At 42.0% G+C, this 23528-nt stretch overlaps 1 protein-coding gene across 1 annotated transcript in view; it reads left to right on the top strand.

The window, feature by feature from the left end:
- The window catches only part of MYO19 (myosin XIX), a 198245-nt gene that overhangs the window by 170869 nt on the left and 3848 nt on the right, over positions 1 to 23528 (top strand). Inside the window, exons 21-23 of the mRNA XM_083173175.1 lie at positions 2527 to 2656; positions 2810 to 2895; positions 6117 to 6449. Of these exons, the coding sequence (XP_083029301.1) occupies positions 2527 to 2656; positions 2810 to 2895; positions 6117 to 6449 (549 nt within the window). The remainder of the gene's footprint in view (positions 1 to 2526; positions 2657 to 2809; positions 2896 to 6116; positions 6450 to 23528) is intronic.

Genomic DNA, 23528 nt, shown 5'->3' with positions numbered 1-23528 from the left:
TCCTGGACTCCTCTGGTAATGTATGATTGCTGTCACTTGAGTTGAAACACCCTCCTCGTCAATTATTTTGTTCCACACAGGTCCTACATTAAGAAAGAAGGCCAGGAGCAGAGCATTGTGTACCAAATGGGTCATGTTGGAGGGTATGGGATCAGGGCAGGTAACAGACGCTGGGAGTGAGAGGACAGAGAACCCACCTAATCAGTTATGGGGCATTTGCAGGCCCGGTAGGCTCTCCCACTTTCAAGTGTGGCACAGTGTCAGTTTCAAGATAAATACAGGGCCATTATTCCCAGCAAGGTAATGGTCTGACTGCCTGGTAGACACACACAATTCCCATTGCAACCTGTATCTACAGTGTAGATTCCACTACTCATTATTGCCAGACATGAGCCAGTCCTCAGGGGAAAACATGGGGAAACATGAGTGTCCAGAAATGCTGTAGTCAGTGCAGCAGGATGAGAAACTGAGCAAGAGGGACAGTAAGCATACTCACCTGGCATCCCAGTGGCGTGGCGGTCTCCTTCTTACGCGACTGCGCATGCGCCGGGGTCCTTCCAGCCGCCGCGGCATGACCCAGCGTCCTGCGCATGTGCCGGGTCACGCAGCCGCCATTACTGGCTTCAGGTTTGCGTACTCCCTGGAAGACCAGCGCGTACACCCGGTGGTACGCGTACCATAGGTTAGGAACCGCTGCACTAGGGCGTGGTGGGAGAATAAAATAGTGTGCCGAGCATAGCGAGGAACCATGCCCGACGCATAGCGAGCGCATCGGTGCACTTTAAACTGTGTTTATGTTGATTGTGTTGACATTCAGGTAAAAAAAACCAGTGAAAACCCCATGTCGACCTTTTGACTGTCGACCTAATGGTGTCGTCCTAATGACTGTCGACCATAATGCTGTAGACTAAATGATCCCAACCCAAAAGAAATACCAGTATAAATTTAGATACATCCATTACCAGCCTCTTGTGTCAAAATATCTCTATAAAAAGGAATATATGGGGCACCTAGAAATTGAAATAACAAGACAAAGCATAAAACAAATAGAGCAGCCTATATCTTCAAAACAATTTTGAAAATGCATTTCTATCTTTATCACACATCTTTCTAGTATTGTTTAAAATGTGTTCTTCACACTCATTTTAAGTTAAATATTAATAAACGTTAAATTTTTAAAATGTAGTTGCAATCAGTTGTAAATATTGCAAAGGAGACACTAGTGCACCTGTATCTCTACTCCCCCCCCCCCCCCCCCCCTTTATATTCTCTTCTTGTAAATAAACCCCTCTATGTGGGATATAAGGGCCTAATTCAGGTTGGTTTGCAAAAGCAAACGCCTTCTTAATGGACAAAACCATGTGCACTGCAGGTGGGACAGAAGTAACAGGTGCAGAAAGAGTTATATTTGGGTGGGGTGTGTTTAAACTGAAATCTAAATTGCAGTGTAAGAAGAAAGCAGTCAGTATTTACCCTGCACAGAAACAAAATAACTCTCCCAAATCCGACTCACTCTGTATATGTTACATTAGCCCCACTTGCAGTGCACATGGTTTTGTCCATTAGCAAACTAAATGTGCTTTGCGAGCCAACCTGAATCACCCCCTAAGCATAATTCCCAACATGACCCTCTCCAGGAGGGAAACAATGTTCAGTTTTTTGGACTTTCCTTTTCATTTATGATTGCTATCACCTGTTTGAAGAGGGTAAGTAATAAGAAAAAAAATGGAAATGTGCCAGCGCTGGCTGTCCCAATAAGACGGTTCTCAATTTAAATTTTTATATAGTTTATTAACTAAAATACTATAGTGAAAATATAGACAATAAAATATATATGCAATGATTAAAACAATATATCACGGAGATATTAGGCGTGATGTTTGGGTCTCCATAAACAAATAGCTGACAAATGAGAATGTATATTACCATCCAAAAGAGATCTTCTGGTAATTATTTGTATCCAGAGTTCATGGGGAGGTAAGCTCTAAGTCCAAAGCAGGGTTCAGTGGACTATACATTACTTTTGTTTTTCTTTTTTGTGAAAAACATCTTCGTCATAACACAGTGAATGTAGGACACACAAGGAGACCGTGTTTGTGAATTTGATATGTGACACTTATGTGTGACTAGGCCGGTATATGGCATGCGTAATGGGATTTGTATTGGGGGGGAGGAAGCTGCCGCTGCAACATTGTAGCACTTTATATTCATATTCAGAAGCTCCATTACGCACAGAATAACAATTGCCCTATATCAAATTTGGAGTCTCCTGGTGCTTCCCAGTCACATCAAATTTCAGCTACGACGCATTTTCTTCAAAACAGAGACCTGGTGTGCCGGGAGAGGCTGTTTGGCATGAGTGCAGTAGTGATGTATGAGGACACATCTGTATATACTCCTCTCCTGCTTATATAGTGATGCAGAGATACTGTATGTGGTACCTTAGAAATTATTTCGGAAGATGGATAGTACTAAAATATTATCTTTAAAATGGAAGTAAATTTTTTATTTTTTTTTAAATATTAGATTAATGTACTTGAAAAGGAAAGAGACCTGGCTCTGTCCAGGAAAGCATTTTGCATTCAGAGCTGTTGGAAGCGGCACAGACATAGGAAGCTGGCCAGACAAAGGAGGGCAGCCATGACTATCCAAGCAGGTAACGCTATCTAAGGCTGTCATTTTAATTCAGTTAAATGTTGCAGAGATTGTTTATGTAAATTCCCTTGCTTACACCATATGAAAGTGCAAAGTAGGTTATTAAAGCATCCACTGTACTGCTAACAATGATATTATTCCTTTTATAATCTAGCTGTAAGGGGCTGGCTTGCAAGGAAGCAAATTGAGAGAATGCACAAAGCCGCAAATCTTATCAAGATGACATGGAAGAATTGGAAGGTAAGTTATGTTATGAGTATAGGAATGTAGATAATTCTACAGGATCATTATCAGTCACACGTGGAAGATCTCTCACCAAAACTTTATATGCTAAGTTTAAGTAGAATAATAATGGATATCCATACATGTATTGAAAATAATAATAATGTCATGGGAACATGTTTCCAAAATATTTGAAAAATTATTGTGATAACCTTGATTTCTTAACCCTTTATAGATATTTTTTCCCTGAAATATTTAACAAAATTGATCTGGCGTTGGCCAGCACCACTAAATTACCTCATCCTGTGACCATAAATTTCTGTCACTTCAATAACTCAATGTCCAACATTCCCTGGATCCAGAGTCCCTGTCAGTCTCTCTGGCTTCACTGGATGCCCTTTATTTTGGTGTACTGTATTTATTTAGGTCTACTCCTTACATGGTACTGTGCACATTTTGTGGCTCCCAATAAATAAACTATTGTAGTGTATGAGCACAAAGTATGTATAGAAATATAGCTGTAAACCATTGGGGAATAACAAGTATAGAGGTAAAACTAGGTGAACTTGCTGAAGCTCATAAGAATATGTAGTTCTTAGTGATCTTGTTCCCATCATACCGGTGACCAAACAGTCAGAGTTTCTGAGAGGAACATGGATCCACAATACACGGAATGCTGATGGTATGGATAGTGCAAGGTAAAGAACTAGAGGAAAGGCATCCCGGGCAGAGCCCTAACATTTTGGAGTCAGGGGCATATTTATTAAGCTTGGTGAAGTGATAAAGAGTCTGGTTTTCATCACCGGCCAATTAGCTCCTAACTGTTGAAGTTACAGGCTTGGTATGAAAAATGACAGGTAGGAGCTGATTGGCCGGTGATAAAAATCAGACAGTTTATCACTTCACCGAGCTTAATAAATCTACCCCTCAGTGAGTAGATATGAGGAGATTTAGAAAAGCCCCTCTCGTACCAAGGTGTATAAACTATTTAAAGTGTAATAGAGAAATTTAATACATTTTAATTTAAAATCTTTTTACTGCCCCAAGATAAAGCCTATTTTTGGGAACCCTAACTATTCCTTAACATCCCGCACCTACTCTCTTAATTGGTCCAAATTGCTGTGTTTTAGAGCGGCTGGCTTATCATTAGAGAGAAATCCGGGTGTTTTTTGTTTTCTTTTTTGTGTAGATTTTGGTATTTAAGAGGGACACTGTTAAAACACAATTACGACATTCAAACAAAGCACTTTTCAGGAGTTTCCATGTCCAATCACCTTTACCAAAACAAGGATTAGGATAATGAAATCAATATGTAGAGCGGGCAAGTGAACATTTGTAATTGGATGGATAGATCTGATGTTAGTCCTTGTTCCTTCATTTCAACTGAGCAATTAATTTACGTTTTTTCAAGAATACATAAACTGTGGTACATATGCAGTGTAGTGGGACTGTCCCATACAAAAATACGGTACTTGTTTCCTAGCAGGGCGCCCATCGGGTCCCATCGCATACCTTAACTTAAGGTATGCGATGGGACCCGACCGACCCGATTTCGGGCTTTTAAAGTGCTTTCCTTACAATTTTAAAATCGGTCGCATCGCATGCCATTATAATGGCATGCAATGCGACCGATGCGATGGACCTGATTTTACATAGGGAACAATGTTAAATGGCCATCCATACCTGATTTTTGATTGTATATCCACCCTGATGGGTAATTTGTATGTGAAATGGCCCCCCATTGTTAACGGCACGCCACGATCAACGTGAACCCGAAGCGTGGCGAGCGTCCTTTTCAGCGTCCTTTTCATACCCCCACTATCCACGTCAGCGTGGAGTTGATTTTATATAGTGTGGCGAGTGCAGCGAGCCACCGAGCCTGAAGCGTGGCGAGCGGACGCGGAATACATGTGAAGTAATGCACGTCCCCTCGCGGGGCTCGCCACGCTTCGGGCTCGGTGGCTCACTGCACTCACCAAACTATATAAAATCAATTCCACGCCGACGTGGATAGTGGGCGTAAGAAAAGGTCGGAGGACGCGTACCGCCGCCCCTCGCGGGCTTGCTGCGCTCGCCACGCTTCGGGTTGATCATGCTGTTAACAATGGGGGGCCATTTGACATAGTAATTACACATCACGGTGGGTATACAATAAAAAATGGGGTCTGGGGGGGGCATTTTTCATTGGGTCCAATGTAAAATCGGGTCTCGGAACATCATACACTGGTTCCAATGTAAAAATCTGTAAAATCGGTCGCATCGCATGCGATGCGACCGATTTTACCGACCCAATGTCATACAATTAACATCGGTGGCGCCGTGCTAGGAAACAAGTATCCAAAATACTTTCCAGGAAGCTTAGACTGTTTACATCATATACACTTTTGCTTCCATTATTGTCTTAACAAACCAACATTGAGGCTTAATAGAAATTTCCAAAAATTGCTCCTCTGTAATCTTGATATCATAGTAAATGAGAATCTGCATTTAAGACCATGGGCCAGATGCACTAAGCTTCAAGTGTAGAGTGATAAATAACCAGCCAATCCGCTCCTACCTGCCATATCACAGGCTGGGTTTGAAATATGAAAAAGCTTAGTGCATCTGGCCTATATCCCAATACTGAAATTGATACTTGAAAACTACAGAACGTGCTAGCTCTACTTTCTCTTTATAAAGCCAACAGCAAATGCAGAGCAATAGAATCAATGTCCAAGTCAGTGACAATAGTGCAGAGCAATAGAATCAATGTCCAAGTCAGTGACACAACCAGCAGAGATTACCAGGGCCCTCTGGTATAGGTGGAAGATGACTGCAGGCCGGAAGTGACCATACTGTATTACTGCACTTACCAACATGTCACTATTGATTTGGCTATAGAATAAATATATATAAATATATATATAATAATAGAAGAATCAGCAGCACTCACGAGACTTCATAAGTTGCAAAAAGTGGCTCTGTTAAGAAGTGTCTCCGAAACATGTTGGAATAAAGTAGCCACTTTTTGCAACTTATGAAGTCTCGTGAGTGCCGCTGATTCTTTTATTATTTTATCTAGATCTGACAAATCCACAGAAGGCCAATATATTTGGAACTACATCCACACAGGAACGAGTGCCGGAGCTACCTGCCTAAATATATATGTATAAGTTTAGCTACCCATTGTGTGAATTTTCCCAAATTTTTGTGATGCCGTTATTAGTTGTGCTAACGTTGTAATTCACTTTCATTTTTAGGAGCAGATGGAAGCCTTAGCTGCTTGTGAGCTGGACGATAGTTCCAAATTGATGGAGAATACTACACTATTTATGCCAGATAATCTTGTTGAATTCTCAACAACAAATTCAGTGCAAATCAAACAAATGACCACACTTGCAATATTCCAGTCTTGGATTCTTGGCTTTGTGTTGTCCAGGGCACCACCCATGAGGAATACTGTGCTGACCGGAGGCTTTATCAGGCACAGCCATGCTTTAGCGTGTTTAAATGCAGTGACCAGAAACAATTGTTATTCCGTAGAAACTAATCGATGTGAAAATGGCATCATGTCTATCAGAGCAATCCCCCAGGTAAATGTTTTTTGTTTTTTTCCATTTATCTTAATTAAAATTACAATCAGTAAGTTTCCCATTAACTTTTAGATTACAATGTAATTTACAATGGTAGAAAATTTAAAAAACATTGTTGAAAATGTTCTATAATTTACAGTATTTCAGCATTTACTGGCAGCAGGGAAGGGGGGCTGCGGAGGAGGGGAGATGTCCCAGAGCAGCACATGCATGTCCGCTACTGTGACACCTATGGGCACCCATATTTCAAAAGGTTATTTTTTACTCGAATAGCTTTTGTTTAGCGGTAATCAGACAAGATTAGCCTGCGCTATGGAAAATATCATGCACCTAGTTACACCTGTGGGCCTCCATTCTTGAAAAAGGAGTCTCTTACTTAAAATGATCTACCCCTTCATAGTTCCTTGAAAGAAGGGTTAAAGATGCACCCCAAGGATCTGTTCAGCTGATCTTTGGGGTCTTCCAACTTTTCAAAAAGAGTTCACTCATACATAAATCTGCAACCAATAAAGATTTCCAGCTGTGTCTATCTTGAATTTAATGAATGATTTTATACAGTGACATGGAAAGTATAGCAGTCATCTCAAGCATCAGGGTGACCGAAGCATAAATATTTGCATTTTTATGCGCATGCCACTCCTGCGACCCATGCACCCATTCATTCCATGTTACTGTATGACCATCAATAAATTCAAGATAAATATAGAGCTGGAATTCTTTTTTGGTTAGGATCAAAATTAGTCCTTGAATTGAAACAGACGCCCACACACAAAAACAAAACATTTCCTCAAGCAGGGATACAGTAGGTATCTAAAGATGTCAGATAAGCAGTGGCTGTTCATTTAATGCAGTAGGTTGTCTTCAAATTTTGCGGTCTACCTTCTTAGACAAAGAGCAGTTTATTTTTGTTAAGTGTTTCTGTGTTTTGCGTATCTAGTCGTGAGCCTCGCTGTTTGGTGGAATCCCCACCATCCTCTGACAGCAAGGATTCCCCCAGATAGTTGAATAGGGTGAGAAGCTGGCGGGGGTTAAACGCGAGAATCACTTGTTTTTGGTGATCCCCGCTGTTTAACCCCCGTGCCGGCCGCATTGATTACACCCCTAGATCAGGACATGCAAAATAAGTCAGTGATGAAAGGGCTACATGTGACAGGAATATGATTTGAGGAGGGGAATGGAGATAGCACAAACCCACACACTGAGAATTATATAGTGGCAGTAGCAGAGTCACTCAGCAGCGCAGCATCAGGAGATGCATAATGTGCTGCGCTTAAACGTAAATTAACTAAACAACGAATGTTATTTATACTGTGTTTAACCCCTTCACGACATTGCCTTTTAAGGTAATTTTTTTTTTTTTTTTCCTCCTTGCGTTCAAATAAGCGTAACTTTTTTAATTTTCCGGCTATATAGACACATGAGGGCTTTTTTTTTGCGGGACAAGTTGTACTTTGTAATGGTACCATTTACTATACCGTATAATATTCTGGGGAATCAGGAAATAATTCAATGTGGGGTAAAAAAAAAAAAAAACGCCATTGCACAATTTTGCGCTGGTTACGGTTTTTTTGGAGTTCATAGTTCGTTTAAAATGATGGGTTATCTTTATTCTATGGGTCGTTACGATTCTGGCGATACCAAACTTATATAGTTTTCGTTATGTTTTACCACTAAAAAAAAAATCGCAACTTTTACGGTTTTTCTAATTTGCGTTGCGTCGCCATGTTCTGCGGCTTATAACTTTTTTATTTTTCCACCTACGGACCTGGGTGAGGGCTCATTTTTTGCGGGCTGAAGTGTACTTTTTAATTAATACCATTATGGGATATGGGCGACTTTCTGATCTCTTTTAGTTATTTTTTTTTGGGTACGCGATGCGACCAAAAAACGTAGTTTTGGCGTTGGGGATTATTTTCCGTTTACGCCTTTAACCGTGCGGGATAACTAATGTTATATTTTAATAGATCGGACTTTTAGGAACGCGGCGATACCAAATATGTTTATTTTTTTTATTTTTTTTTTATTTTTATTTGGGAAATGGGGAAAGGGGGGTGATTTGAACTTTTAATATTTTTTTTTTTTTTTTTTTTTTTAAACTTTTTTTTTTTTTTTTTTTTTACTTTTACTACAAGGCCCCCTAGTGTACTTGACCACTAGGGGGCGCGATCGCCTGTACTAGGTTCAGCCATAGAGCTCTATGGCTGAACGTAGTGATTTTATGCACTTCCTATTACATCCTGCCTGAGGCAGGATGTAATAGGTATGCATATACGGCCAGCACAGGGGTCTACATTAGACCCCTGGCTACCATGGCAACCGATCGGCACCCTCCGATCTCGCTGCGGGGGGCCCCGATCGGCGCCGGAGGGGGGCGCCCCCCCCCTCCGATCAGCTATTTAAGCACTGCGGGCGCTTTGCCCGCGGTGCTTAAAGGGTTAAACGGCCACGATCGGCGAACTCGCCGCTCGTGGCCGTGAGAGCAGGGACCTGGCTGTAATATACAGCCATTACCTGCTCTCTGTCAAGCCAGCTCACTCCGTGAGCTGGCTTGATTCCCCCGCAACGGCCATATGACGTATATATACGTCATATGTCGTGAAGGGGTTAATACAGGTTGAGTATCCCGTATCCAAAATGCTCGGGACCAGGAGAATTTTGGATAACGGATTATTCCGTATTTCGGAATATTTTAATATTTCAATGATGTATTTTGAAGTATCTTGCATTTATGCTGTATAAACACATAATATACACACAAATATATTTTATTACCACATAAAATACACACAAATATATTTTAATTGTTCAAAAAACAAGGTTTCAAAACGTGAAACAAAATTTGTGTACTATCTCAGCACTGAATTTGAATGCCAAGCAATCATTGTCTTGCACATATATAGTGCCAGTTACATATCATGTCCCCAGTGATGCTGTTACAAATGTCCCCAGTGAGTTTTTAGCAAAAAAAAAAAAAAATTTTCACTTTCTGGAAAGTCCGTATTTCAGAATAATTTGGATAACGGATATTCGGATACGGGATACTCGACCTGTATCTAAATTGATTTTTGTAAACAAAACATAAAATCCCAGGCAATGCTGGGTACTCCAGCTAGTACACAATAAAAAGGGAGAAAATGGCAGGGGATACAGACAAGATTCATTGATGGTGCTCAGAATATAATTCTTATTGTATAAATGGTGTTATCTCATAGTTCTCATTGAGACCTCGGGGCATTACTGTATTGAGAGTGATTATCCAGTAGGTTTCCCTCCTGGACAATCTATTTTCTCTATCTCCTCCCCTTTTATCAGTCGGGATATGTTCAATAGCCCTGAACTTCAGAAGAGACGCATCTCCATTATGGCATTGGGCAAAATGCAGCGGGATGCTATAATTTTGAACTCTGTTTTTTAGGTTTCGTGTGTGCTCCAGTATCCGGATTTTCAGTGTTCTTTTAGTTTTTCCGATATACTGGAGCCCACACGGACCCAGGAGGGAAACCTACTGGATAATCACTCTCAATACAGTAATGCCCCGAGGTCTCAATGAGAACTATGAGATAACACCATTTATACAATAAGAATTATATTCTGAGAGCACCATCGATAAATCTTGTCTGTATCCCCTGCCATCGATCGACATTTGGTTTTTCTAATATGTAAATATGTTCTCTATATCTCTTTTTTGATTCTTTGAGGTTATGTATCTTTGAACTGCTATGTTTAACTAATTACATCTGGTGGCATGTTGCCAAATATAGAAAAGTCCTAATTTTCTTGTGTATGAAAACGCTCTAACATTTGCAAAGTGTATTAGAATGATTGCCAATTCTCATATATACTTTGTATATGTGGCAGTTCTCTGTGGATAATTGATTGAGGTACTAAGTTATCGTGTCCTATTTAAGAATATGTGGATTTTCAATGTATGGCTTTGTATGTAAAGTGAATCCCAATTTCTCACAATATGGGTGACGATTGTGTAGGTAAAGTCCCTTTAAGAAAAATTCATTCCTTCGGAAGAAGTCCTGTGACAGATTTCGTTTGTTTCATATATATTTTATATATATTTTTTATATATTTTTATAGTTATTTAGAAATATTTTCTAGAAATATCCCATAAAGAATTATCGATAAAAATCATATAAAAAAACTGTTTATTATACAATCCGCCACATACCACTGTTGCTGGCGAGTACGGTAGGGAACCGGATTTTAAGATATCTAGCTCACTAAACCTTCACTCCAACTCCGTTCGCTTGTGTAATTGTAATATTACTTTGTTTATTCATTTTATATTTTTTAAAAGAACATGTTTTTCCATCAAAATATCGATGGTAGACATCGCGATTACTGTTCATAGTAATGAATGAATAATCGCAGGTGTATACGCCCCGTATATGAGAAGCAGGGAAGCTCTAATTGTCAACACCTGTATGATGGTATAAATGTGTGATGCGGCGTCACACAGACCACCCCACTGACTAAGTCCATTGACGAAACGTGTAGGGGCGTGGTCTGTGTGACGCATCTCTGAAGCCGCTGGACTCCAGCTTTGTGGAAGCCCGCTGCTAAGACGCTGAGGCGCCGGTGTCTTGGAATAATCGTGCCTGCTGGATATTTCCGACTGGTATCGTGAGTGACACAAAAAACCTTCTGGGCATGCAGTTTTGAGCCAGTGGATTGTACAATATATCTTGTGGTATTCAGCCCACACCGGATGATAATTTCGGTACAGGCATTACCTTCTCCGTGGGAGAAATTTTAAAAGTGATTTCCACGTTTTTAATAAACGTTAATACACCATGAAGCGCCCCCTCTATTTTTTTTAGGTGGAGTTCACGTTTAAGGTCCTGTGGGAATCGGGTCACTCGGAGGGGAGCTGCACCTAAAAACAGTACTTGGATTGGTGTGGATCTGATTTTCAAAGAACTCTGTTCCTTGAAGGAAACGGACTTTAAAGTGTCAGCGCACCTATATATCTGTATTGTATATATGTGTATATATATGTATATATATATATATATATATATATGTATATATGTGTATATATGTGTATATATGTGTATATATATGTATATATATATATAGCGTGTTTTGTATGTGTGCTGCACTCCAATGGTGTGTCGGAAACCAAGGTAAAGTAGCCGGTGCCCTCCCAAAGTTGAAAGCAATGAAGCAGGTATAACAGCGTGGTGACGGCGGCACTCGAATAATTGACACAGACTGCCAGGGGTAACCCAACGTTTCAAGCCCTTGCGGGCCCTTTATCAAGGTGCAGAAGACAACTAAGCAAAAGTGACACACATACCTTTATGCAGAATCCATCTCCGTTCGCGGGCTCCCCCGGCGTCCCGCCCGGCGCAGTAACATGACGTCATTCCTGACGGAACGACGCTGAAGCCGCGAAGGGCAGACTGGAACTGCCCACACTGTGAAATAAATACAAAAGTGATTAAGACAATGTAAAGCGGAACCAGCCGCACATTGAAAGTGATAAGACTGAGTTAAACACGACTCAGATGTAAACAATAGAAAACAAAGAAAATACATTAACGTAGACATAATACTTTTAAAATAGCAAACGAATATGGAGTCCGCCCAACGTAGCCGCCCACCTAATGACGGCTTCAGCATAATGAATGGTGACAGTCAACTGCATAATAGGTCACCATGGTAACACAGTTAAATAACGGGCAATTCAAACGTGTGGACTTTACAGGCATGTGTGTGTAAAACACAGAATGCAACACCTCAATTTAAAATAGAAGCTGGAGAGCAGGTGCCATATACCAATGGACTATATGAACTAGGGGTAATCTCATAAAAAATATGAGTACCCAGCATGTTCATTCAGGCCCTTAGGAGCCAATGTGTCAAGTCGGTATATCCACCTGCTCTCCGCACGACACAACAACAGATCTCTGTCCCCACCCCTTTTGGGTTTGGGGATCTGTTCAATAATTCTGTACCTCAAAGATGCCAGAGGGTGCCTGGCTGAGGCAAAGTGACGGGACACTGGCTGGTCCCCAACCCCTGAAAGAAGTGCTAGTTTGATAGCTGAGCGATGTGCTGCAGCTCTCTCCTTGAATGCCCGTGTGGTTTTGCCGACATAATGTCGACCACACGGGCATCCAATCAAATAAACAACATGAGTAGATGTACAAGATACCCGCTGTCTAATTTTGAAGGGTTTCCCCGAATATGGATGACAGAATTGGTCTCCTGTGACCATATGGCTGCAAGTTGTACAGCCGCTGCATTTATAGCAGCCAACTTTTGGGGTCCCAAAGAAGTAAGTGGGGGTCTGAACTGGATCCACTATATCATTTTTAACAAGGTAGTCCTTGAGGTTTCTACCCCTGGTGTAGGCGCACATGAGCTTCTTCTGATGTAATGCTTTCAATGCTTTGTCAGAACTGACAATAGGCCAATGAGCCTTAGCCATCCGATTGATGGCTGTGCTCTTGGGATGGTAGGCATTGACCCAGACCACCTTCTCCTCACTAACTCTTGAGGCCGGTGTCAATGCCTGCTCACGAGGGAGTGCAAGAACTCTCTGTTTAGATTTCAATAACTCTGTCATCGGATAGCCACGCTCGCTGAATTTGTTAATCATAACTGTAAGGGCAGGTTCTACTTCACTTGGATTACTCACTATCCTGCGTACTCGCAGCATTTGTGAGTATGGTAGCCCTGCTTTCAGTGGAAGTGGGTGGTGACTATTGGCCCTCAACAAATTGTTGCGGTCAGTGGGCTTACAAAACAGCCCTGTGGAGATGGTACCGTCAGAGATTTTGATGTTGACATCGAGAAAGTTGATGTTGTCTCTACTCATAGAGTATGTGAATTTAATTGGCGAAGCTGTTAGGTTATGTTCATCGAACACCTGTTCAAGTAGTTGTTGCGGACCAGACCATAAGATCAGCAGGTCATCTATGTACCGTGTGTATAGCACAAGATGCCTGCTGATCTCTGGTACATCGATGAGCAATTTGTGCTCAACTACAAACATGTAGCTGTTGGCGAGCGATGGGGCCACTGAGGACCCCATCGCACACCCACAGCGCTGAAGGTAGAATTTGTTATTGGACATGAAGAAATTTCTTTCTAAAGTTAACCCCAAAAGTTGCAAAAATAATTCAATATTGGGTCCCTTGTACAATGGGTTATCAGTAATCAAAGACCGTACCGCCTCGAGTCCCCCCTCGTGCGGAATGCACGTGTAGAGACTCGAGACGTCCACGGTACACAAGATGCAATCTGGGGGAACTTGTCCCAACCCCTGCAATTTTAACAGCAGCGTAGTAGTGTCCTTCAAGTAAGTCGTGCGGTCCTGAACGCACGGTTGGAGAAAACTGTCCAAGAAGACTGAGACAGGCTGGAACAGAGACCCCCGGGCAGAGATGATGGGTCTACCCGGGGGGTCCACCAGACTCTTGTGGACTTTCGGGATAGTGTACAATAACGGGATAATCGGGTGCTGGGTGATAAGAGCATCTTTGATGTTTGCATCAATCATAGAGTCCCGAACTGCCGATTCAAGGATATTGTCAAGTTCACGTTTATATACCAAAGTGGGGTCACTGGGGAGGAGTAAATACACTTTGTCATCAGACAATTGGCGTTTAATTTCCCGCAGCTAGTCCGTGGTGTTCTGTACCACTAAACCACCCCCTTTGTCCGCCGAGCGGATAGTGATGGTGGAATCGGAACTTAATGCTTTCAAGGCCCTCCAATCTGAAGCTGAGAAGTTGGAGCCCGACTGTGTAGTAGATGATAGAATTTTCTCCGTGTCTTGTTCTATCATACGAGAGAATGTTTTAATCGAGGGACTGGAAGATAAGGGGTCAAATTTTGATTTTTTTTTTTATTATATATATATATATATATATATATATATATATATATATATATATATATATATATATATATATATATATATATATATATATATATATATATATATATATTAGTGTTCCCGATAGGCTTCTTTCATGGGGCGCTGCGACCTGCCCCTTTAAATCCTGCTAAATCCCGCCTTGCATAGTAATACGCGCTGCAGCTTATTGTCTCCCCGACCGTGACAATCCGCTCAGCTCCTGATCTGTGTCAAGCTCTTCTGGGCAGTATGCACCCTCCCCCCTGTAGCGCTAACACACCACTCACCTCTTGCTATGTGAGCGGCTGTCAGCGCTATGACAACCATCATGCCTCCTCCCCCTGCCGAGCTGACATGCTGCTCACTGCCTTATGTGAGCAGCGTTATTACAAGCAACCGGCCTCCTCCCCCTGCCTAGCTGACATGCCGCTCAGCACGTTATGTGAGCGGCTGTCAGCGCTATTACAAGCAGCCTGCCTCCTTCCCCTGCCGAGCTGACACACCGCTCACCTCTTGCTATGTGAGCGGTTGTCAGCTATTACAACCATCATGCCTCCTCCTCCCTGCCTAGCTGACACCACGCCGTTCACCTCTTGCTATGTGAATGGCTGTCAGCTATTACAAGCAGGAGACCCAGTGCCTGGAAGGAGAAGCCCTGCACTGGCAAAGAGAAGCATAGTCGGCACCAGGTGCGGAGACAGGGATACCCTGCACCAGGAAGAGGAACCCTGCACTGCTGGCGATGGGAGCGGGAGATCCAGCACCGTGGAGTGGAAGCCTGCGCTCCTGGCAACGAGAAGCGAAAGGTACACTAAACATTCAAAGTATCACTATGCTTTGAAACCCCTGCTTAACCCTTTGCCCCTTTCACCATATGTGCCCCTACCCACGTGTTCCTCTGTCCCTGCCATGCGTGCCCCTACCAGTGTGTGCCTCTGTCCCTGCCCATGTGTGCACCTGCCAATGTGTACCTCTGTCCCTGCCCATCTGAGCCCATATCTATCTGTGCCTCTGTCCCTGTGTGCCCATACATGCCTCTCTCCGTGTCCCCAAATTTTGGCTCAATCTGTGTGAGTGTATGTAAAGGTTGGCTCAACCGTGTTAAAACGTGATTTTTTTTCCCCCCTTAATCTGGGTGGCATGACATGAATTTTGTCTCAATCCTGATGGCTTGACGTGAATTTTGGTTCAATACGGGTGGCATGATGTGAACTTTGACTCAATATATGTTGCATAATGTGAATTTTGGCTCAGTTCGGGTACCAGGATGTGAATTTTGGCTCAGTCCGGGTACCTGGATGTGAATTTTGGCTCAGTCCGGGTACTAAGAAGGGAATTTTGGCTCAGTCTGGGTACCAAGGTGTGAATTTTGTCTCAGTCCGGGTACCAATAAGGGGATATTTGCCTCAGTTTGGGTATCAGGATGTGAATTTTGGCTCAATCCAGGTGGCATGACGTGAATTTTGGCGCACTAATTTTGGCATAAAGGTGCCCATACACAGAGCGATCCTTTTTTGCGAGGCGATGGGCAGTCCCTCGCATCGCACAGCACAAAAAGTATGTGCTGCATGTACTTTTTTTTAACTAGATTGCATCTAGTTTAAAATGCATACTGCTTTAACACATCGCATACATTTTTAACTAGATGCGATGTGATCTAGTTCGAAATGCATGGAGCAGATCGTTAACATGATTGTTGGCTGATTCCGTGTGGTATAATGTTTATGGGGCAATTATAAAGGGGTCTACTATTGTGTTGCATAAATGTACATAAGAGTACATGGCATGGCATGGCACACTACACTCAAGGACACATCCCATTTTAGGTGGCCATACCCCCGTTTTCTGGAGCGCGCGCACATTACCCCACCCTTCACTATCTATATAGATATATATATATATCTATATAGATCTCTATCTATTGCATCGTTTTGCCCTTTAAAATTAAAATGTGCCTCCTTCCTGACTGAAAATGTGCCCTCCCCGTGGTCAGCACCCTTCCCTAAAAAATTTCTAGAGTGAACACACATATATACACACACATATATACACACACACATATATATATATATATATATATATATATATATATATATATATATATATATATATATATATATATATATATATAATGTTTACCACTTGTTGGCAATTTCTTATTATGCATTAAGACTTACTACTCATACGGACAAGATTTTAAATGTATGTCCTTAATGTTGGAGCACAGGATGATAAAGGTATGTGTATCTAGCATTTACTCTTCGAGCCTGATGAAAATGCCATAATAAAGAGGCATTGAAACGTTGCTATTAACCTTTTTGATATCCTTATTTAAATTGCTCCCCGCATCACCCACAGCGGAGGCTCGCCACATACAGCTAGAGCCAGAGCGGGTCGTAGCGAGCCCACCTTCTGAAACCTTCCACCTGCGGCAAAAAGGCACTATCTACATTTCACACGTAATCATAAAGAAACATTGCGGCCAATTTATTGTGCAGTCTATCCCCCAAGGTGATTAGACACCTATTTAACTCTCAGGGTGCCTTGATATTTTTACAAGTCAAGGAAATAAGTTTTTTTGGCACAGATAAATCTGCCACATACTTACCTTTCAAAGGAAATTTGGAGGACTACTTCTTTCAATCTTTATACACACCCTAGTGCGCACAGGGTTGTGTGTTTAGGAAAATTTGAAATCCCAGTATATATCCTTGCAATTGAGTGATTTGGAGCCGGACAATACTACCCATATTTTTGGTCATTTATTGTGATATTTTGATACATTGTGAGTTTCATATATTAGTACAATTGTGTATTTCCAATGAGATAGATTACTTATTTTTAATTGTGTATTGTTTTTTATGTGTATTTTTATAATAAATTGTATTAATTTTTCAAAATTGTGTAGCGCTCTCTAAACATCTTTCATCAATTTAAATCATTGTTATAATTATTAATTTAGATCATTCATTCTTCTGTCTTCATTGACAATTTCCAGAATTGTCTCTGGGAGCGGCCAATATCTCAATTGATCATCTTCAGTATATATATATATATATATATATATATATATATATATATATATATATATATATATATATATATATATATATATATATATATATATATATATATATATATATATATATATATAGTGAAAGATGCAATAGCGGCACTCTGAAGACTTGTGATAAATAAGCAAAAATAATGCAGACGACTCCTAGGAGTGTTATCAACGTTTCGGGAGGTAAATCCCTTTATCAAGATATGCATAAATGAAAAACAGTACTTACATATATAGCCTTGTGCAGACAAACAACACCCAGTGCTCACAACCGCACAACTCCCCCTCCGGAGACCCGATGACGTCATAGACGCGACCCAGCGTCGGCGCATCCAGCGTGTCCAAGGGGAGTGGCGGAGATCTCCGTGTACCATCACCATGGTGATAATCAACAAAAAGCAGTCTGTATGAAAAAGAGAAATATCAAAACATCAGGACAACGCAAAAAGGAGTAAAGCAACATTACATAATACACGTATAACTGTGAACATCAAAAGTATAAAGCAGAAGTAGCAGACATCAGGGACAACAAAGGGGCCGGGCAGGATCACTTAAAGGAAACAAGAGAATGGTAACATCTCGTTTAGTCCAAGAGGTTGGACAGTCTGTAGCCTGTAAATCCAACGTGCTTCTAACTGCAAGAGAGCGCGATTTCTATCGCCACCTCGGATGTTATCTGGAATGCAGTCTATTATTTTGTAGCGCAGATTGGATAGTGTGTGCCCTTTTTCTTTCCAGTGTCTCGCCACTGGTTGGTCAGATCCCTTGCCTGATAAACATGCCCTAATGCTGGTTTTATGCATTGCGATGCGTTCCTTCAATTTGCGAATCGTCTTGCCTATATATAAAAGCCCGCAAGGACACTTAATATAATAGACAATGTATTTGCTAGTACAAGTGAAGGGGTAATTGATTTTAATCTTCTTCCCTGATCTTGGGTGGCAGAAAGTGTCACCTATCTCCAAGTTGCTGCAGGTCACGCAACCTAAGCATTTGAAATTGCCATTTTTGCGCGTGACAGTATTTGAACTCACACTGAAATCAGAAATGTCATTGCGGACTACTTGATCTTTAATGTTCTTGCCGCGTCTGTATGATGGCATAATGCGAGTTTGTCTCAGTGTCGGTAAGTTCTTATCTGTGCTGACAATTGCCCACATGGATCTGGCAGCTTTCATCAAGTGGTCGCTGTTGGTAGAATAATCTTGGGTCCAGATGATAATATCCTTATTATCTTTATTGCGGGAATTGGTCAGTGCAGCATCTCGGTCCATACTCAGAATTTTTTCTTTGTTTTTTTTTTAATAATTTAAATGGGTACCCTCTGTTGAGAAAATTTTTTGTCATATTATTCATCTCTTTTTCCGCATCTTCTTTGGATGTGCAGATGCGAAGGGCTCGCAAAAATTGCGAATGTGGTAGTCCCCATTTTAATGGGGGAGGATGATGACTGCTACCAAGCAGGAGAGTATTGCGATCAGTCAATTTGTGGAATACCGAGGTATGGAGAGAGTTGTCAGTGGTGAGAGATATCGTTACATCCAAGAAATTTATTGATGTGTCGTCTGATTGGAACGTAAATTTAATGTCAGGATCCATTTCATTGATGGTTTGCATAGTGTCTGAGAACTCAGTGCTGGTTCCATCCCATAGAAGTACGATGTCATCGATGTAACGATAAAAGGCTTTAATTTTAATTGCCACTGTAGGGTCTGTGAAGAATAAATCTTTTTCCACTTCGTGCATGAATATGTTTGCGAAGCTAGGGGCCACACAAGACCCCATCGCAATGCCGGACCTCTGAATAAAGAATTGCTTATTAAAAATGAAATAATTTTTAGATAAAGCTAAGTCAAGGAGGTCAATGAAGAAATGTGCATCTGGACCATTGTAAATGCCACTGGTAGTGACTGCCCTTCTTACTGCCTCAATACCCCTTTCCAAGGGTATGCTGGTATAAAGGGATACCACATCTATGGTGCATAACAACAGTTTTTTAGGTAATGGAGATATGGCTTTCAAATTAAGAAGTAGAGAGGTAGTGTCTTTTAAATACCACATTCGCAATTTTTGCGAGCCCTTCGCATCTGCACATCCAAAGAAGATGCGGAAAAAGAGATGAATAATATGACAACATTTTTTCTCAACAGAGGGTACCCATTTAAATTATTAAAAAAAAAACAAAGAAAAAATTCTGAGTATGGACCGAGATGCTGCACTGACCAATTCCCGCAATAAAGATAATAAGGATATTATCATCTGGACCCAAGATTATTCTACCAACAGCGACCACTTGATGAAAGCTGCCAGATCCATGTGGGCAATTGTCAGCACAGATAAGAACTTACCGACACTGAGACAAACTCGCATTATGCCATCATACAGACGCGGCAAGAACATTAAAGATCAAGTAGTCCGCAATGACATTTCTGATTTCAGTGTGAGTTCAAATACTGTCACGCGCAAAAATGGCAATTTCAAATGCTTAGGTTGCGTGACCTGCAGCAACTTGGAGATAGGTGACACTTTCTGCCACCCAAGATCAGGGAAGAAGATTAAAATCAATTACCCCTTCACTTGTACTAGCAAATACATTGTCTATTATATTAAGTGTCCTTGCGGACTTTTATATATAGGCAAGACGATTCGCAAATTGAAGGAACGCATCGCAATGCATAAAACCAGCATTAGGGCATGTTTATCAGGCAAGGGATCTGACCAACCAGTGGCGAGACACTGGAAAGAAAAAGGGCACACACTATCCAATCTGCGCTACAAAATAATAGACTGCATTCCAGATAACATCCGAGGTGGCGATAGAAATCGCGCTCTCTTGCAGTTAGAAGCACGTTGGATTTACAGGCTACAGACTGTCCAACCTCTTGGACTAAACGAGATGTTACCATTCTCTTGTTTCCTTTAAGTGATCCTGCCCGGCCCCTTTGTTGTCCCTGATGTCTGCTACTTCTGCTTTATACTTTTGATGTTCACAGTTATACGTGTATTATGTAATGTTGCTTTACTCCTTTTTGCGTTGTCCTGATGTTTTGATATTTCTCTTTTTCATACAGACTGCTTTTTGTTGATTATCACCATGGTGATGGTACACGGAGATCTCCGCCACTCCCCTTGGACACGCTGGATGCGCCGACGCTGGGTCGCGTCTATGACGTCATCGGGTCTCCGGAGGGGGAGTTGTGCGGTTGTGAGCACTGGGTGTTGTTTGTCTGCACAAGGCTATATATGTAAGTACTGTTTTTCATTTATGCATATCTTGATAAAGGGATTTACCTCCCGAAACGTTGATAACACTCCTAGGAGTCGTCTGCATTATTTTTGCTTATTTATCACAAGTCTTCAGAGTGCCGCTATTGCATCTTTCACTACTTATCCCTGTGAGCAGGGACAGAAGGCAACTGAAGCAGTCGTTCAGACTACACCTGCTAGTGCCGGTTCTTGCACTCCATATATACTGTATATTTTGGAGCAGGTTGGCACACACTTACACAAAGTCCAAATGCCTGGGGTCGCCTTTTAGTGGTCCCACGAAGAGGTCACAAACAGACAAAAGAGTAGAAATGGCACTCACCAGGGCTTTCTTTATGCAATCCAATCAGGATATTTATTCCATCACTTCAGCAAAAACATATAGATCAGGTCGACGTTTCGGCCACAGAACGTGGCCTTACTCATGACCACATCACACAAACAGACAAACAAGTCCCTATCCACAGGACCACCTCTTATTCCAACCTGGGCACCACCCATCAGTCACCCGACCAATCAGGACTCAAAATCCAAATGTGCATTGCAAAGCCATAATCACTTAACAACATGTAAGTAGCTGGTGTAACATCGCTACCGCGATGTAACTTACCAGCCCACCGCCATAACACATCCACGAGGCCCGGGCGTCTCTTCCGGGTTCCTCACTTCCTGGATGCGGTCCACGGGGCGGAAACGCGTCATCCTGCGTTCCACCCGCCGGCGCTATCATATATACAGACCTGGCTTGCTCAGCAAGCTCCGGTCATATGACCCCGGAAATCCACACTTCCTGGAGCACATCATAAGCGCTCCAACTACCGTTAGGGAGGTGTGTCAATGCGTTCCAAATGATTGTACTATTCATAGAGCCAATTACCTACAAATTAACTGATCGTTCAGGTAACTTTATGGTGGTCTCCCATCGGGAACCAGAGGGGGTTCCTGTCAACATTAAAAACACAAAACATACATATATAAACCCACAAAAAAGAGATATCTACAGTGTTACCATCGATGGCCAACCGATAGTACAACCATCGGGGCCACACTGTAAATCGTACTTAAGTCACATACAAAAAATATAGCCATTAGACCTCCAGCATTTGTAACTCATCCTATCATAGGGACCTAAGGAGAATACAACCTTGTAAAAAATATACAGGGGAAAAAATGTGAAAAAAACGAAAAATTGAAAAAAAAAATTTGATTTACACTCTCAAAAGAAACATTTGAAAGTAGGGTCCTGAGGATATTGAATTTGTACGTCCAGCAGCCATCAGTGGCATAGTCCACCTATAATATGCTCATTTCTTTTCAGAGAAATATGTTTAGATGGTTATATTCGTTTAACCCCTTTGGGGCCACACTGTCCAACATGTGGATCCAGCGGGACTCCTTCTTCAGGAGCAACAGATCCCTGTTGCCCCCTCTTCGTAGTGGGGGGACCCAGTCGATAATCATATATTTGAGCATGGAGAGTTGATGCCCTCGAGCAGTAAAATGTGCAGCCACCGGTTTATCCGTTGTCCCCCTCTCAAAGGCCAACCGGATGTCCGAGCGGTGCTGGGTCATCCTCTCGCGGAAGGTCCTTTTCGTCTTCCCTACATATATAAGACTGCAGGGACATTGTAGAATATAGACGACGAAGTCCAATTGGCAGTGAAGTCTGTACTGTAGCTGGATTCTCCTACCCGTCTGGGTGAGGAAAGGAGCCACCAGTCATTAGTGACCTACAGGTTGTGCACCCCGTGCATCGGTAACAACCATTTTTTCGTACCAACCAGTTCTTGCTTTTCTCACTCTCCTTGATGTCATCGGAGTTCGCATTGGTACGGTACAGTAGGTCCTTGAGGTTCGAGCCTTTCCGTATACCAAACAACGGGGGTCCATTTTTAGCTCTACTCAGGTCTGGGTCCGTTTTAACAATGTCCCATTTATTCCTTATAGAGCGTTGCACCGTCTGTAGTTTAGTGTCACATTTAATGCTGAACAGCAATCTGTCAGATGTAGCCTTTGATTCTCTTACGACTTCTTTATTAAACAAGGCTCTTGCCCTGGTGAGGCACTTGTCAATTGACGACTTTGCGTAGCCGCGTTCCAGAAATCTCTGCTTGACTTCATCAATCTGTACAACAGCCAGGTCCTCTTCCGAGTTGTTTCTTAAAACACGCATAAAATGCGATACGGGTAGCCCATTCTTCAGGGACTCCGGGTGATGGCTTGTAGCAGATAAGAGTGTATTTCTGTCCGTAGGCTTACGGTAAAGTGTGTGTGCCAACCTGTTGTCCTTCTTGAAGATAAGGACATCCAGGAAGCTCATCTCTTGCGGGTCAATTGCTGCTGTGAACCTTATTGGGCTGCTTAAGGAATTCAAAGTTACAATCATGGCCAGAAACGCATCCTTACTGCCCTGCCACACAATAAAGATATCATCTATGAATCTACAATAATACCTAATGTGTTCTCCAAAGGCAGGCAAGATGTGGAGTCTCTCATACTCATCCATATAAATATTAGCATACCCTGGCGCTCGATTTGAGCCCATGGCCGTGCCTGAGCGTTGGTAAAAGAACTCCTTATCATATAGGAAATGGTTACGTTCCAGTACAACCCTAAGCAATGACAACACAAACTCAATTAGTGGTCCAGAGTATGGACCCTTGACCAAACATTTTCTGACCGCCTCCACACCGCCATCATGTAGGATGATACATACACTGGGTAGTGGAGTAATTGAAAGTGATCGCGCCCAATTGTATTCTTTTTATGTTTTTTATATCCTGTCTGTTTTTTGCTGAGAGTGCCGCCCCCCCCCCCCCCCTCCCCTGTCGTTGTCTGTGTCTACGTTGAGGGTACCCAGCCAAGC

Source organism: Crinia signifera, chromosome 2 (genome assembly GCF_055691185.1).
Source record: "Crinia signifera chromosome 2, ASM5569118v1, whole genome shotgun sequence".
NCBI lineage: Eukaryota > Metazoa > Chordata > Amphibia > Anura > Myobatrachidae > Crinia > Crinia signifera.
The sequence above is the reverse complement of the archived record's forward strand: the minus strand, read 5'-3'. Positions and strand labels throughout refer to the sequence as shown.